Source organism: Vulpes vulpes, chromosome 4, assembly GCF_048418805.1.
Source record: "Vulpes vulpes isolate BD-2025 chromosome 4, VulVul3, whole genome shotgun sequence".
NCBI lineage: Eukaryota > Metazoa > Chordata > Mammalia > Carnivora > Canidae > Vulpes > Vulpes vulpes.
In genome coordinates, this window is record NC_132783.1 from 17,866,335 (window position 1) to 17,880,491 (window position 14,157).

At 36.1% G+C, this 14,157-nt stretch overlaps 1 protein-coding gene across 1 annotated transcript; it reads left to right on the top strand.

Moving 5' to 3' along the window:
• The first annotated feature begins 3,976 nt into the window (after window positions 1-3,976).
• Window positions 3,977-11,281, top strand: IL21 (interleukin 21). Its single transcript, XM_026016816.2, has 5 exons — window positions 3,977-4,135; window positions 4,257-4,292; window positions 8,663-8,818; window positions 11,084-11,161; window positions 11,258-11,281. Exons 1-5 carry the CDS (start codon window positions 3,989-3,991, stop codon window positions 11,279-11,281), a joined length of 441 nt encoding a protein of 146 aa, XP_025872601.2. The 5' UTR covers window positions 3,977-3,988.
• Window positions 11,282-14,157: the final 2,876 nt, after the last annotated feature.

Genomic DNA, 14,157 nt, shown 5'->3' on the forward strand with positions numbered 1-14,157 from the left:
TCTGAAATACATTGACAGTGGTCCCGGGGGATCCCCAGATGCCAAGATAAACTCTCTTGTGCTGATGGGGAAGGGCCATGGGAGGAATCACACCAGAGTTTTAAAACACCCAAGCTCAGTTGAGCCAACTGTAAAAATATGAAATAGTTTGTTTTTTATTCTCTCTCCCTCCTTCTACCATCTTTTTCCCCCTCCCTCCTCAAGAATAAATTCTATATCCTAGTCTTGCTCTTTGCCTGGACATAACTAGTCACTGTTGAGGCTTAAATGTGACCACTTCCAGACAAAATACAGTCAGTTCTTCTATAACACGACACATACTTCCCTAAAAATCATTGTACTATACAACATTGCACAGCAACCATCACAGAGCTTAGGGGGAAAATGAGATTAAGGGCACAGGACTCAAAACATGTTGTCAGAGATACTTTAAAAAGATGATAGGACCCTAATAATAAATATATCAGTTTTGTACATATTAAATTGTTAAGAAACACATAAATACTACTATAAATATGGCACTTTGCCTAGAAAAAATATCTGAAGTTTGCTTGTGGAGGTGGTTTCTTGAGCTATTGAGAAATGGCAAGGGAGCGTTTTCAAGGGTGGAAGGTTGTAACACCAGATGTGGATGAATATGGCTCATCATACACTTGGTGAACTGAGGCAGCTGGAGGATGTTTGAGGCGTGTGTGCATTTGTGCATTCCTATACAGCTCAATTCAGCTGGAGGCAGTTTCCTGCATTCACTTAGCGTTTCTTGTAGATGAAATCACATGTAGGCAAACACAAAATTCTTGTTATGCTCAAATTGTTCCCTGGTATATATAATCAATGGAATGAATTCTCATTTCAACACGAGATGATAGCAGGACTGACTAAATCTAGATTATAAAAATGATTAAAACTTAAGGTCATTAATAACCCAATGGAATGATGCCATAAAAGTAGCAATAAGGTTATCTCAAAGCAGGTAACATGTAACTCAATTAAATCTGAGCTTTCTTACTCCTGTCCTAAATTCTATCTCAAACTTGTGATAAATTCAAGTAAAATGCAAATTTGGCTCTATAACCTTGAAACATCCTGTTAACCCTGGGCAAAGCCTTCTTGGTGCTGGGAAGAACTTATAACAATACACACCAGACTTCATGAAAAATCCTCATTATACATTTTTATTCTTATCATCCCACACTATGTGGCAGCCAACACTAACCTTACTTCCCTCTTCTCTACCATTTCTTGTCCCCTCTGTGTGCACCCCCAAAAGCCCATAAAACAAAATTCCAGACTTTATGGAGTCTCTCATTACCCCTTCCTCTCTTTCCTTTTTTCCAAGAGTAAAAACTCCATACATAGGTGTATTATTTCTATTGCTGCTGTCACAAATTACCACAGAATCTATTGCTGCTTTAATAAATTACCACAGAATCAGTGACTTAAGACAACACCAACTTATTATTTCACAGTTATGGAGGTCAGAAGTCTATAATGAGCTTTATGAGGCTAAAATCAAGGTGCTGACAGGGTTGCACTCCTGGAGGTTCCAGGAGAGAATTTGTTCCTTGCCTTTTCCAGCTTCTACAAGCTTCCTGTTATACTGGCTTCTGGCCCCGTATCACCCTGACATCTGCTTCTGTTAGCACACCTTTCTGACTTCCTTCTCTGACTTCATCTTGCCTTCCTCTTATAAGGACCCCCGTGATTATATTGGGCACACCTGGATAGTCTGGATCCTCTCACATCTCAAAATCCTTAATTTAATCACATCTGCAAAGTCCCTTTTGTTACTTGTGAAAGTAGCACATTCACAGGTTCCAGGGATTAGCTTATTACACCAGTAGTGATATTCAAAATGCTCAACAATTGATACACCATTGAGGGCAGGGTGTCTGATGCTCAGCAAAGTCTTTTCATAATACTGAAGCAGGACCCTGGAGATCCTGGCACACTAGTTGATGGATAGTAGAGAGGTCTGAGAGGTCTCAGGGAGGAAATGGAGTATGTAGGGCATTGGTGACGCATTCCAGGACTACGAGGAGTAGTTCTCTCTAAGCAGTATAAAAGACTTTTGAGCTTTTTTTACAATCAGCACAACCATACCTGTGTGTTTTGGCTGACCACTGACTTGCCATGCTCTTCCTTATCCATAATCAACACACAAGCTTTCTGGGATTTTATCATGTGGAGTAGTCAGCCCTAAGTATGGACATTCCAAGTTTGGAATGTCTATTTCACCACAACCTTATGATTAGGTCTGTACTTATCTTCCTTTTGCATTAACATACCTGGGGTCAGATATGCTATTAATTGCTAAGGCCTGGTTTTGAACTTAAGCACTTTACTTTAGAAATTAAACTCTTAACCACTGTGGTTAGTTTCTACACGGAGACTCACATCTCTTTAAAGAGGCAGATAAGGAGAGCATGTACAAAGACTATGCAGGCAATGTCAAGGTGCCAAGTGGCAAACCCCTAGTCCACAGTATTTCGCAGGTTTACCTAGAACCTTCCCCTACAGAATTTAATGATTATACAGTAAGAATTCTTATCTGCTCTATAGGACCAAACCTGAGTAGCCTTGAATAGTTATTTATGATAAGAAATTATAGGCAAGCAAATCAAAAACATGCAAAGAAAACAATTATCATAAATGACTATGAGTAGAAGTTTAGAAAGTGCAAATTCAAATTATCTTGGCTGCATACCAGTCTAGAATAAAGTATGGCTGTAAGCATGCAATGAAATAGGTGAAGGAATAAATGAATAAGTAAAATCTATTGTCAAGAGTTAAATTTGCAAGACCTAACTGACTGTGGTACAAAACTACTCTGATTAGAATACTATATTTAACTTTTTCAAATGAGTAGAGTAACAGGGATAAAAGAAGCAGTAGAGAGGAAGATGATAAAATCAATTCTGGACTTTGAGTCTTTTATAACCTCTACCTGGTCATAGTTAGAAATGTGTTGATCATCCCCAGAGGAATTAATATCTAAAAGAAATACGTAACACTACCTCAAAAGAAAAGGGATCATTTATGGCTATTTTTATTTTGCTGTAGAAAAATTTTTTGGCTTGGACAGGAATGAGTATTAGTACCCTGAATTCATTTAATTGATGTACTATATAGAAGAGATCGACATAAGAGAGGTTTTGTTTTGTTTTACTTTTTGTTTTTAAATGAAGGTAGAATGGGATCCTGATTGGGAGATACTTCAGAGTCTTTTAGAATCATTTATGATATATATATAAAAACCACATTGTTAAGTAAAATGTTAGAGGCCAAGATTAATTTTTTTAAAGATGCTCTTGGGAACAACTGTAAGCAAATTCTACTTTAAACTCTTTAACTTCATTAAAATCCTAAAATAGTCTTGCTAGTTTGGAAAATACCCCAATATTTAAAATTTCCTAAAATGTAGCTCCCCTCCTACTACCTTTATAATGGAATACTGGATGATTTCAGTCAAAAGGCATTGTTATTACCATAAGAAAAATTCCTGCAAGAAAGCACTGTTGCCACTTTACTCATTATTGAAGTGTCCTTATGACTGTTGGAGGGAACAGGTAAGATGCCAGGGGAGGCAGAGAAAGAGAGATCAAAGTGTTTTTGTTTACTTCTTTGAAGTTTTGTAGTACCTACTGTTTACCATGCATACTTCTTGATTCATGCTGAAAATTGGAATTCACCCATTTCTCTTTTCCTGTGTAAGATGCAGATGGGGCACATTTCGTTGACTCCATCAATCCCTGCCCCCACGCATTAGCACATGCACACGTATACCTAGCCAGTGGAAAAGAAAAAAGAGTTACTCACATTCATCCATTTTACAAAGATTTCCAGGCTGCAATGGGAGGGCTTTACCTCTCCCTGAAGGATGAATAAATAGGTAGCTTTACTGACAACCTGTTCACAGTCAAACTGCAGTGAAAACTGAGACCAAGGTCTTGCTCTACTGGCACTTAGAAGATCCAGTGCTGGCAACATGGAGAAGATAGTCATCTGCCTGTTGGTCATCTTCTTGGGGACAGTGGCCCATAAATCAAGCTTCCAAGAGCAAGATCTTCTCTTGATTAGAATGCGTCAACTTATAGATATTGTTGATCAGCTTAAAAATTATGTGAATGACTTGGTAAGGCCATTTTCGTCACAACAAAATTTAAATAATATTCTTTAATTAATATAAAAGGAGCTTTTTGACTTATAAAAAATAACCCAGGACTAATTTTTTTTTTTTTTTTTTTTTGCTTTAGGACCCTGAATCTCTGCCAGCTCCAGAAGATGTAAAGGTAAGACCAGTTGAATTTATTTGTGAAAATATATGTGGTACAAGTGTTTAAATCCAATTAAGAAAGGCATTAATATAATTATCAAGGAATCTACATAATTTCAATGAGTTTGGGGGTTTAATAGTTGGTAAAATAGTTATTCTTATTTTGGTCAAACATTCATTGATTCACCAACAAGCCAACCAATAAAATAACCTTTATACCTTATAAAATATTTTTTTATCTCCAACTATCTCTAAGAGTACTTTCAAGTAGTACTGTTGAGACAGAATAAGAAAACTATACTATAATCAGTTTCTGAACAATTTTTAAATTACATTTAAGAGCTAGTGCATGAAAGTTACTGAGTCCTCCTTTGCAAACCTATCTAAGAAATATAGACACACACCGGAAGAAGCAGAATTCACCTTTTAATAACAAGAAAGAAAGAAAGAAAGAAAGAAGGAAAGAAAGAAAGAAAGAAAAAGAAAAAAGAACAAATTGCAGGAAAAGCATGGAAAAACAGTAGAATTCCCATATACCTTGGCCTCAGTGGGTCTTGCCTTCGGCCTTTGGAGAGGTCTTTCAAGAGGACTGTTTCCACAAACTCATCCCATTCTCTTAAGCCACTTAAATCCATTAAGTCCCAGGAAGAAAACATCTAGCATTATAGTTTAAGAGTGCTGTGTGCTGATCTTTTCCTTAGTAACTTCGCTCTAATCTTCATGTCTGGTATCCTGAGGAGATAAATGCAATTGGGGAAATGTTTTCATTGTCACAGACCTTTACCTGAATAAATTAGAGTTCCTATAAAAGTGCTACCAGTAATTAGGACACTGCAGAGGGGGAGACATGAAGATATATTGGAAAGAAAACAATTATCGTAAATGACTATGTGTAAAAGTTTAGAAAGTGAATGAGTCACAACTATTGCTTTTCTCTAAAATTCACTCTCTAGCTCTGAACCTAACCACTCTCATTTACTAGGTCCTTTTCTAATAAGCAGCATCTAAAATGAAAGTAGCATATTCAGCTTATTGGAAAGACTTCCAATAAGTGAGAATATTTCTTAATCATGACCTAATTATCAAAACATGCATTTTTAGCATCTCATGCATTTTGTCTAACTGTTGTGATTAGACTCCTTTTGGACTAGCCCCATCTGTAACTTGCAAAATGAGAAATAAGAAAGATTTCCCATTTTCTAACTTGAGTTGATCCTGTGGGTGCTTCCTTTGTTAAATATCTATGCTTTGTTAAAGATAGAGGTTTTTTTTTTTTTTTTAATCTTACATCATAATGAGAAGATTTTGTCTCAGTGACACTGTTTCTATCTGACAATCTTCTCAAACAATGCTGGCTATGATACAAGTGAGTAATGTTGTAACTAAGATCTTTAAGCTATGCTGATACGCAAATTTAGGAAGAAAGAAAATAGTTCAAGGCCACAGTAGCATTATTTCAAGTTTTTCAGGGCTAGCATCAAAGCAGCTGTCGATTAGAAATTTGAAAAGATTAAAAAGTTTAAGGAAAATAAATTCATTTACATGTTGCATGTAAATGTTGATAAATGTTGATTATCTCTGATCCCTAATTGGCCTTGCCAGGCATCAATCTCTTTCTAATTACATAACCAGTGGTCCTCAACTGGTAATGCTTTTGCCACCTGAGAACATCTGACATTGTTTGGAGAAATTTTGGGTTGTCACAATTGTGGTATAGGGGAGTGGTTTCTATTGGCATCTAGTAGTGAGAGGTAGGAGATGCTACTAAAAATTCTAGAATGCATGGGACAGTCCTAACAACAAAGAATTATCTAGCCCAAAATGTCAATTGTGTTGTTATTGAGAAACCTCAATTTAGACCTGGTTTGTGTGTGGGACAAAGGTAATCTTGCCCAAGACTTCATAGTGTGAGTGGCTAGGCCTTTCTGTGAGGAGGGGGAAAAAGTAGGTTAAAAATAAACTATAAGGAGGAAAATATTTTCAAATATTCAATTGCAAAACAACAAAGCCAAATGCACTCCCTTGCAAAAGCAACATTTGGCCGTTCTCTTTGTTACTCTTGCTTTTCACTTCTGTATTGCTCCCTCTATTCTGCAATATTAATGTAGGACACATAACTCTTCATGTTATCAAGCATTAGAGGATGAAGGAATCAAAGCCTTGCCCTCCTAGTTTGCTGTCACTGAGACACAGCAAAGGAAAATAATTGTTATATTCCCAGATAGTGGTATTGTGCATGCATTTGGGTTCATCCTGTAAACCCCATAAGTGACAGGGCATGGTGGCTGTCTGAAGCAAGGTTAATCTCTTCACTCCCCTTCTCAGTACATCCTCAAGGCGGTTATCAGGACACTTCCTCCACTTCTTTTCCTTTTTGAGGCTGCCTTTGATGTGCATCTGAAGCCAAATCCAGCAGCTACTTGTCCTGGACCACGCATTGCCAGGCACCACTCTGCTACTTGCAGAAAGCACAAAGCAACACCACTGTTTACTGAGACCAGTGAACAAAGAAGGGTAGGAGAGACAGCACAGCATGTCCATATGGGCATCAGTATCCAGATGCCATTCAGGGGCTTTCAGAAAAGCTTTCTCAGGTATAAAATCTTTCATCACTGATCTTGACCATTCCTGGCAATATCAAGGGAGTTCTTTTGGTAGGGCCCCTATACTTCTTTGGAACATAACTTTCTTTCAACATACACATGTAAATGTTAACTCAGCAAAATGGGCTTCTGTGAGAAATGCTGGTTTCTCAGATCATCACGGATGAAGCAGTTAGTGTTTTCAGTTTCAGCTGGAAAATTTACCTCTTTAAATATGAATATTATTTTTTTCCAGTAAGTTAAGCCGGTTGTGGTCAAAAAGAAGAGAAAAGAAAAAACTTCAACAAACATGAACATGTGGTTTTCAAGGAAAAAAAAGTGCTATAATTAACATTTATAAATAGTTTCTATTAAATAAGCATTTTGGCAAACATGGAAAGGATATTACCTTGCCCTATGAGACAGGCAAGTTGCTCTGATATAAGGAAACCAGATAAGCTGGTTCTCGGCTTGTGGCTATGTATGCAAAGCAAACCTGATGGGGTTGTGTCTTAAAGATGCATGTTATTAATCAACATTCATATTGGGTAAGCATATGGGTTGGAAAATGCAAAGCAGGCCAGATGCTATTTTCAGCTGATTGTCCATGAGAAGACTCAGGTAATTTTGTTAAATATGGAACTGCCCTTGTAGGAACTTAGAAAGATGGAGGTTTCTGGTTATATGGCAGTGACTTCCATACACATTAGAGAAATGAGGATACAGCAACGGGAGTAGGGTGGGGTGGGGATAGAAGACCATAATATACACACATTTGCTAAAAGAAAAAAGACACTTGGCTGCAAATTCTTAGATCAGCATTAAAAGGTTTTCAATAAGTCAGTTTAAATTTTGTTCTTCCAATAAATTTCATTTTATTTTTAGTTTGATTTTTAAAATTTTTGACTTACTCACTACTCACTAGTTATTTGACTAAACTAAGAGACAAGATTTTGATCTTTGTTCTGTCCACTTCTCCATTCTTTGAGACACTACCCTTAGTTTCTGAAAAACAGTCTTCCCTCCCATTTGTTGGGAAAGTTCCTTGACTCAAATTCTGTTCCTTGACTGCTTGATTTATGCAGAATCCTACTCTAATGGACCTAAGAGTGTGAATACGATTTTAGAAGAGTCATGTGTAGTCTGTGCAGGTGTATTGAATCTTAGATGTGGAATATGCCAACAAAAGTAGGTAGCCACTTCCTTTCCCCAAAGTAGGGGCTTTGACTCATTTACTTCATTTGTCAACTCCATACATATTTATTAAAGCAATAAGACATGATATGATGCCAGGTGTTGTACAAGATAAGATGCTGCTCAAGACATGTCACTGTTAGATGCTTCCAGTAAATTGTGGAAAGAAACAACAACAACAAAAAACAAATAGAAGAGATTATTAATTGGACTACCGCTTATCTTACCCAAAGCTGCAACCAGTCAGTGTTAACTTTTAGAAAATTTTTTCTAAAACCAAACTCACAAAACACAAAGATCCTGCCCACCACCCGGACCTCAAATGGAATTAGGAATAGAGAGCTGTGGAAAGGTGAGGCTCCTTCCTCTTGCCTGCAAGGCAGGAATATATCCTCTCTTCCCTAATATAGGGTGAAATTTTACATTGCAGGACCTCCTTCTCTTCAGCCCAAACATTAAGTAAGATGTGAATTCATTCCTCATCATCCGTGGGAATAAATGAAATCTAATACACTGTTGTAGAAGTAGAAAAAGAGAATTGGGAAGGTCATTTTTACTTTATGGATAACTTTTGCTTTGTTAACATATATATAATTAATTTCTCTTTCAGAGGCATTGTGAGCGGTCAGCTTTTTCATGTTTTCAGAAGGTCCAACTAAAGGCAGCAAACACAGGAGGCAATGAACAGATAATCAATGTATTAACTAAACAGCTGAAGAGGAAACTACCTCCCACAAATGCAGGCAGAAGACAGAGACACAGACCAGTAAGATTGTCATTTGCCATCTATTTTATTTGTACTTATTAATTATATCTTACATGACATAACACACACACACACACACACACACACACACACACACACTTGTAGCTAGAGATTCCAGTGCCTTCCTTCCAGTTACATGTTATCTATGTATGGTGTGCTTTGAGAAATGCAGTCACCTCTTCCAAATCCACAGACTTGAAAGTGCCCAGAAATCCTATCAGAATTTGCTAAAAGTCCCTGGTAGCTGAAATGTTAATATAACTTCCCAAGGTGAGGATGTTACTAGGTTGAGAATCCACCTGTGACCTAGGAGTTAAATATTTTTCTCTCATTATATGGTCACATATAACTTGTGTTCTTATTAACAGGACCTATATCTTAGCTTTCCTACAAGAAAAGAGATGGCCTACAAGAGACTAAGAAAAATCTCAAACTTGCCCTTCTTCTCTTAAAAAATATTATTATCCTATACAATCACAGAGTCAGTACTATATTTAAATAGATAGACCTCATTATTTGGCTGAAGAATTTTAATAGTCCTTAGTGGGGAGGAAGGACAGAGGGAGAGAGGGAGAAGCAGACTCTCCACTGAGCAGGGTGCCTGACAGGCAGCTTGATCCCAGGACCCTGATATCATGACCTGAGCTAAATGCAGATGCTTAAACAACTAAGCCACCCAGGTGTCCCTCCAAAATATTTTTTTAATCAGTCCTCTTTTCTTCCAAGGAATTTCACATATGATTCAAATGATATCTTAATGACATTATCAAGATGATTTTTGTTTCCTTTAATTGCTTAGCCAGGTGCACTGTGAAGAGTATTGCTTTAAAACTTTCCCTAGAGGGATCTCTGGGTGGCGCAGCGGTTTAGCGCCTGCCTTTGGCCCAGGGCACGATCCTGGAGACCCAGGATGGAGTCCCACGTCTGGCTCCCGGTGCATGGAGCCTGCTTCTCCCTCTGCCTATGTCTCTGCCTCTCTCTCTCTCTCTCTCTGTGTGACTATCATAAATTAAAAATAAATAAATAAAACTTTCCTTAGAAAGAAAGGAGCCAGTCAACAACAGACTCATGAAATGGCAGTGCTGGAACTGAACTTAGAACTATTTAGTTAAGCACCTTCATTTGGTAGATGGGAAAATGAGACCTAAAGAGCCTAAGTGATTTGTCCCAAGCCCCACAAACACTAAGTGGCAGAATGAGAACTACAACCTATATCTCTTACCCTTTGGTCAAATGCTCTCACCACCTCAAATTGGCTTAGAGATGCTGAATACTAAACAATAGCCTTGTGTTCAGTGTCTCAAAAGGAATAAGGATAAAGGAGAAAAGCTAGAATTTTTTCATTTTTTAAGACTCCGTTTATTTATTCATGAGACACACACAGAGAGAGAGAGAGAGAGAGAGAGAGGCAGAGACATAGGCAGAGGGAGAAGTAGGCTCCATGCAGGGAGCCCGATGTGGGACTTGATCCCAGGACCCCAGGATCACGCCCTGGGCCAAAGGCAGACACTCAACTGCTCAACTGCTGAGGCACTCAGGCGTCCCTAGAATTTTTTTTAAAAGAAATATAAATGGGCAATACACATATAAAAATTGTTCCGTCTCCCTATAATCAAATCAATGCAATGTAAGGAAATCCTGCTTCTTTCCAATTAAAGTTTTTAACAATACTCAACAATAGTAAGAATGGTTTGCATGAATAGAAGCATACTTTTTTTTTTTACAATATATATTGAGACAAAAATCTTTATTTCTTTAATTTAGTAATTCTACTTCCAGAAATTTATCAAATAAAATAAAGATGCATACAAAAGTTATTCAGAAATGTCCTTGCAGCATTATATACAATAGTGAAAAGTTAGAACAATCTACGTGTCCAAAAATAGTAATAGTTTGATCCAATGTTGGAATACAAAGCAACCATGATGTATCATATTTTTGAAGAATATTTAACATATAGGAAATGCTTGTGATACGCTGAGTGTAAATAAAGCAAATTACCAACCATTGTAGAAAACATAAATGCAAAGAAAAAAAAACATTACTGGAAGGATATACATCAAAAGATTGCAGTGGTGATCTCTGAGGATGGAATTACAAATGATTTTTCTCATTGTTTTTTTCCTGAACAATTTTATGCACATCTTGAGTTTTTTTCAGTGGACATGAATGATATCTCTAATTAGAAAAAAATTTTAATTGAACATTTTATTAAATAGGAAAAATGTTTTAAAGAAGAATTGTTACTTTTTCATTGATTTCTAGGCATGCCCCTCATGTGATTCTTATGAGAAAGCACCACCCAAAGAATTCCTAGAAAGACTGAAATCACTCATCCAAAAGGTATGTAACTGAAATTATATTTGATTTTCTACTTCATATTTATTTATTCAGATTGCTGCTTATATTTATGTTACTCATGGTATATTATTTTCACAGATGATTCATCAACATCTCTCCTAGAACACATGAGATATGAAGGTTCCTGAGGATCTAACTTGAAGCTGGACACTATATTACATACTCTAATACAGTAGTGAAACTCACTTCTTGGTATTCTAAATGGAGGAGTACAACATATTAGTGATGGGGAAAAAGACTCAGATAGCTGTTCAAAGTCAGGATTATTTCCCCTTAATTACTATGCAATACTTCAGTTTGATTCACATGCTCTGTTTGGTCAAAGCTTGAAAAAGCTTTCTACTCAATTAGAGTTTGACTTCCTATGTTATGGATTTCTATGGTTTCTAAAGTTTTTACTTTATATTATTGCCCAACTATGACATTCCTTTATTAGGAGAGAAGCTTAAAATTTTTAACCAAAAATGTAGTTTGGGAATTTATTGATCTTATTTTTGTCTTGATCTTGATTACAAGAATGAGGTCTCTAAGGCTCATAACTTAAAAGTTATTTACCTTCTATTCAAGCTGAAATACAGAAGCATAGGGTCAAGATAAAAAGTTGGTCTTTATTCTTTTAAGGAAACAAAAGTGGAGTGTTACAAATGTATATCTGAAGAGTTTACTTTTTATCTCAGAATACCTAACATATAAATATATAGTTTATTTATGTGCCAGGGGATAGCTTTACTAGATGGCTACAAAAAAGTCTTATTCCTTTATTGAGATTTATAAAAAATATTTAAATGCTATAGATATGAATGTATTTATGGAAGACACTCTTTAGTCTTTTTTTTTTTTCCTTAAGTGGGTTTAACAGTATCTTTCCCAGTTCAAGTCCCTTATAAGCTAATATTTTAAGCTTGTGGAAATGGCAATTAAAACCTATAGAGGGACATACATCAGGTGGTTTTCTGGAACAATATATATTTTTAAAAAGTCTTATAGCTCTCATCTCAAATTGTTATAATGATTGTGTGGGAGCAAGCTAGTAACTCCAAATGTCAGTCACCTTCCTTCCTTCCTTTCTTTTCCTTCTTCTTTTAAAAGTGACAGTTTGTTCTTGCATGCTTTGCATTAAAACAAATTTAATCACTTATATGAGATCAAAATCAGGAGACAAATCAAGAGGCCAAGACTCCTGTCCTAATAGAAAACAGACTTCTGCATAAACATTCCAATCTTTCAACCATGGATAGTAAAAATAAGCAACCTGCTTTAACTGCCATTTCATATCAACTCCAGTAGAGTTTATTTAAATATGAAGTTAAAAACTCTAGAAAAATAAAATGTTTGCTAGAATGTTATAAGCTATTTGAGAATCTCTTATTGTTAAAATGGCTGTGAATGTGCAAGAGGATGTGGGATGGGAAACACTGTATGTCCTGAGAAGAAAAAATTATCTACTTAAAAGTATTTTAAAAACAAGTACAGAAAAATTCATAGTTCTAAAAGCTATATTAGCCATCAATGATTTTATCAACTCTTGATGAAATGTTGTATCATCAGAAACAAGGTATTCTTTTTTAAAATTTTCAAATGTTATTACAGAGGGATCGATCATGTAAACAGTAATGATGAAAACATGCATATAAAGCCTACCCATATGTCAAATGGTGCCAGATTGTTGGGATAAAAGTAGAAAGCAGCCATAAAGTTGACTAGGGAAGGATGAAGTCTGTATTTCTTGTTTCTGGCTTTATAGTTGTTGACTTCTTTGACACTGTGATTTTTATATTTAAAATAATGTATTTATTTTGGTGTGTTTACTGTTAAAATCTCTGTTCTAATCCTTTGACCAGAGATTCTATCTTAAAAGTAAAAATAATTAAATGGGGGTGCTGGTTAAGAGCCTTCACTAAACTGAGTTTGAGGACTCAAGTAAAGATCTAGCAACACCCCCAAGAAAAGCACTGCATTGGAATAAACAAGATGAAGAAGACTTGAACAGTTCCATCTTCACTGCTCTGTGTTCAAGGCTTAATCAGCTCTCACAAGGGATATAAGGCTTACCTAAAAACATTACTTTCACCTGTGGATGGTGATATAGGAGGCCTGAAATCTTACTGGCTGTGAAATCATGGTCACTTGCTTAAATTCTGGGGGTTTCCATTTCCTTATCTGTAGAATGAGGGTGTTGAACTGAATCTCTAAGGTCTATTCTGCCTTTTTTAGAGCTTTATACACGTGTCTATGAGTCTCTAAGGTTCTGGATACTCTTATGGGAACATCTGACCATACTTCTGAGTAAAACTTTTACTGAATCTGATATTTAGTTGCACAATCTTATTCAAAAGCACTTGTAGCAACACTCACTGCAGGAACAAAAAAGATGTTCCAAAAAAAAAAAAAAAAAGGAAGTAAGGAAGAAAAGAAAGATAGAAAAACATTGCAGTAGGTCATGGAAATTCAGGGAAAATTAATCATGATTTTTACTATTGTAGCTGAAAGTGTCTTCTTTGGACGCTTGTATAAAATTGTAGCATTATTATTCTATATTATTGCTCTGTTGTATTTACATTTGCATCTGAGAATTTAGTTTTAATACGAACTATGTACTTTATAACTTAATAATTATTTATTATATATTTGGTTTTAAATGTTTATGTTCATGGCTTCTTATTTAAGACTTGATCATATTAAATACTTCCGGGTCAGTACAACTGTCTTCTGTGATTCCCTGGAAATCCTTAATTCAATAGCCTTAGCAGAAAATAAAATCCTTAGTTTCTGGGAGCATATTGCTTTTATATGTATATTACAAAGACAATCTTTCCTTACGTACTTCACTGAAATGGAAACTTTCACTCCTGTATCTACTTCAAGGATACCACTTCCTTTTGCAGCTCTCCCAAATGTATGGCAGGTCCTGGAGGAGTTGAAGATATCCTCCCTGATGCCGTTATGTGTACACTCTTGTGTAAAAATCTTTCCTGCTT

What these genes read in the sequence shown, in the direction of transcription:
- IL21 (XM_026016816.2), top strand. Translation starts at nt 3,989, where the DNA reads ATGGAGAAGATAGTCATCTGCCTGTTGGTCATCTTCTTGGGGACAGTG. An exon ending in CAGCTCCAGAAGATGTAAAG is followed by an intron (nt 4,293 to 8,662) that starts GTAAGACCAGTT and finishes TTTCTCTTTCAG; the next exon opens with AGGCATTGTGAGCGGTCAGC. An exon ending in TGAAATCACTCATCCAAAAG is followed by an intron (nt 11,162 to 11,257) that starts GTATGTAACTGA and finishes TTATTTTCACAG; the next exon opens with ATGATTCATCAACATCTCTC.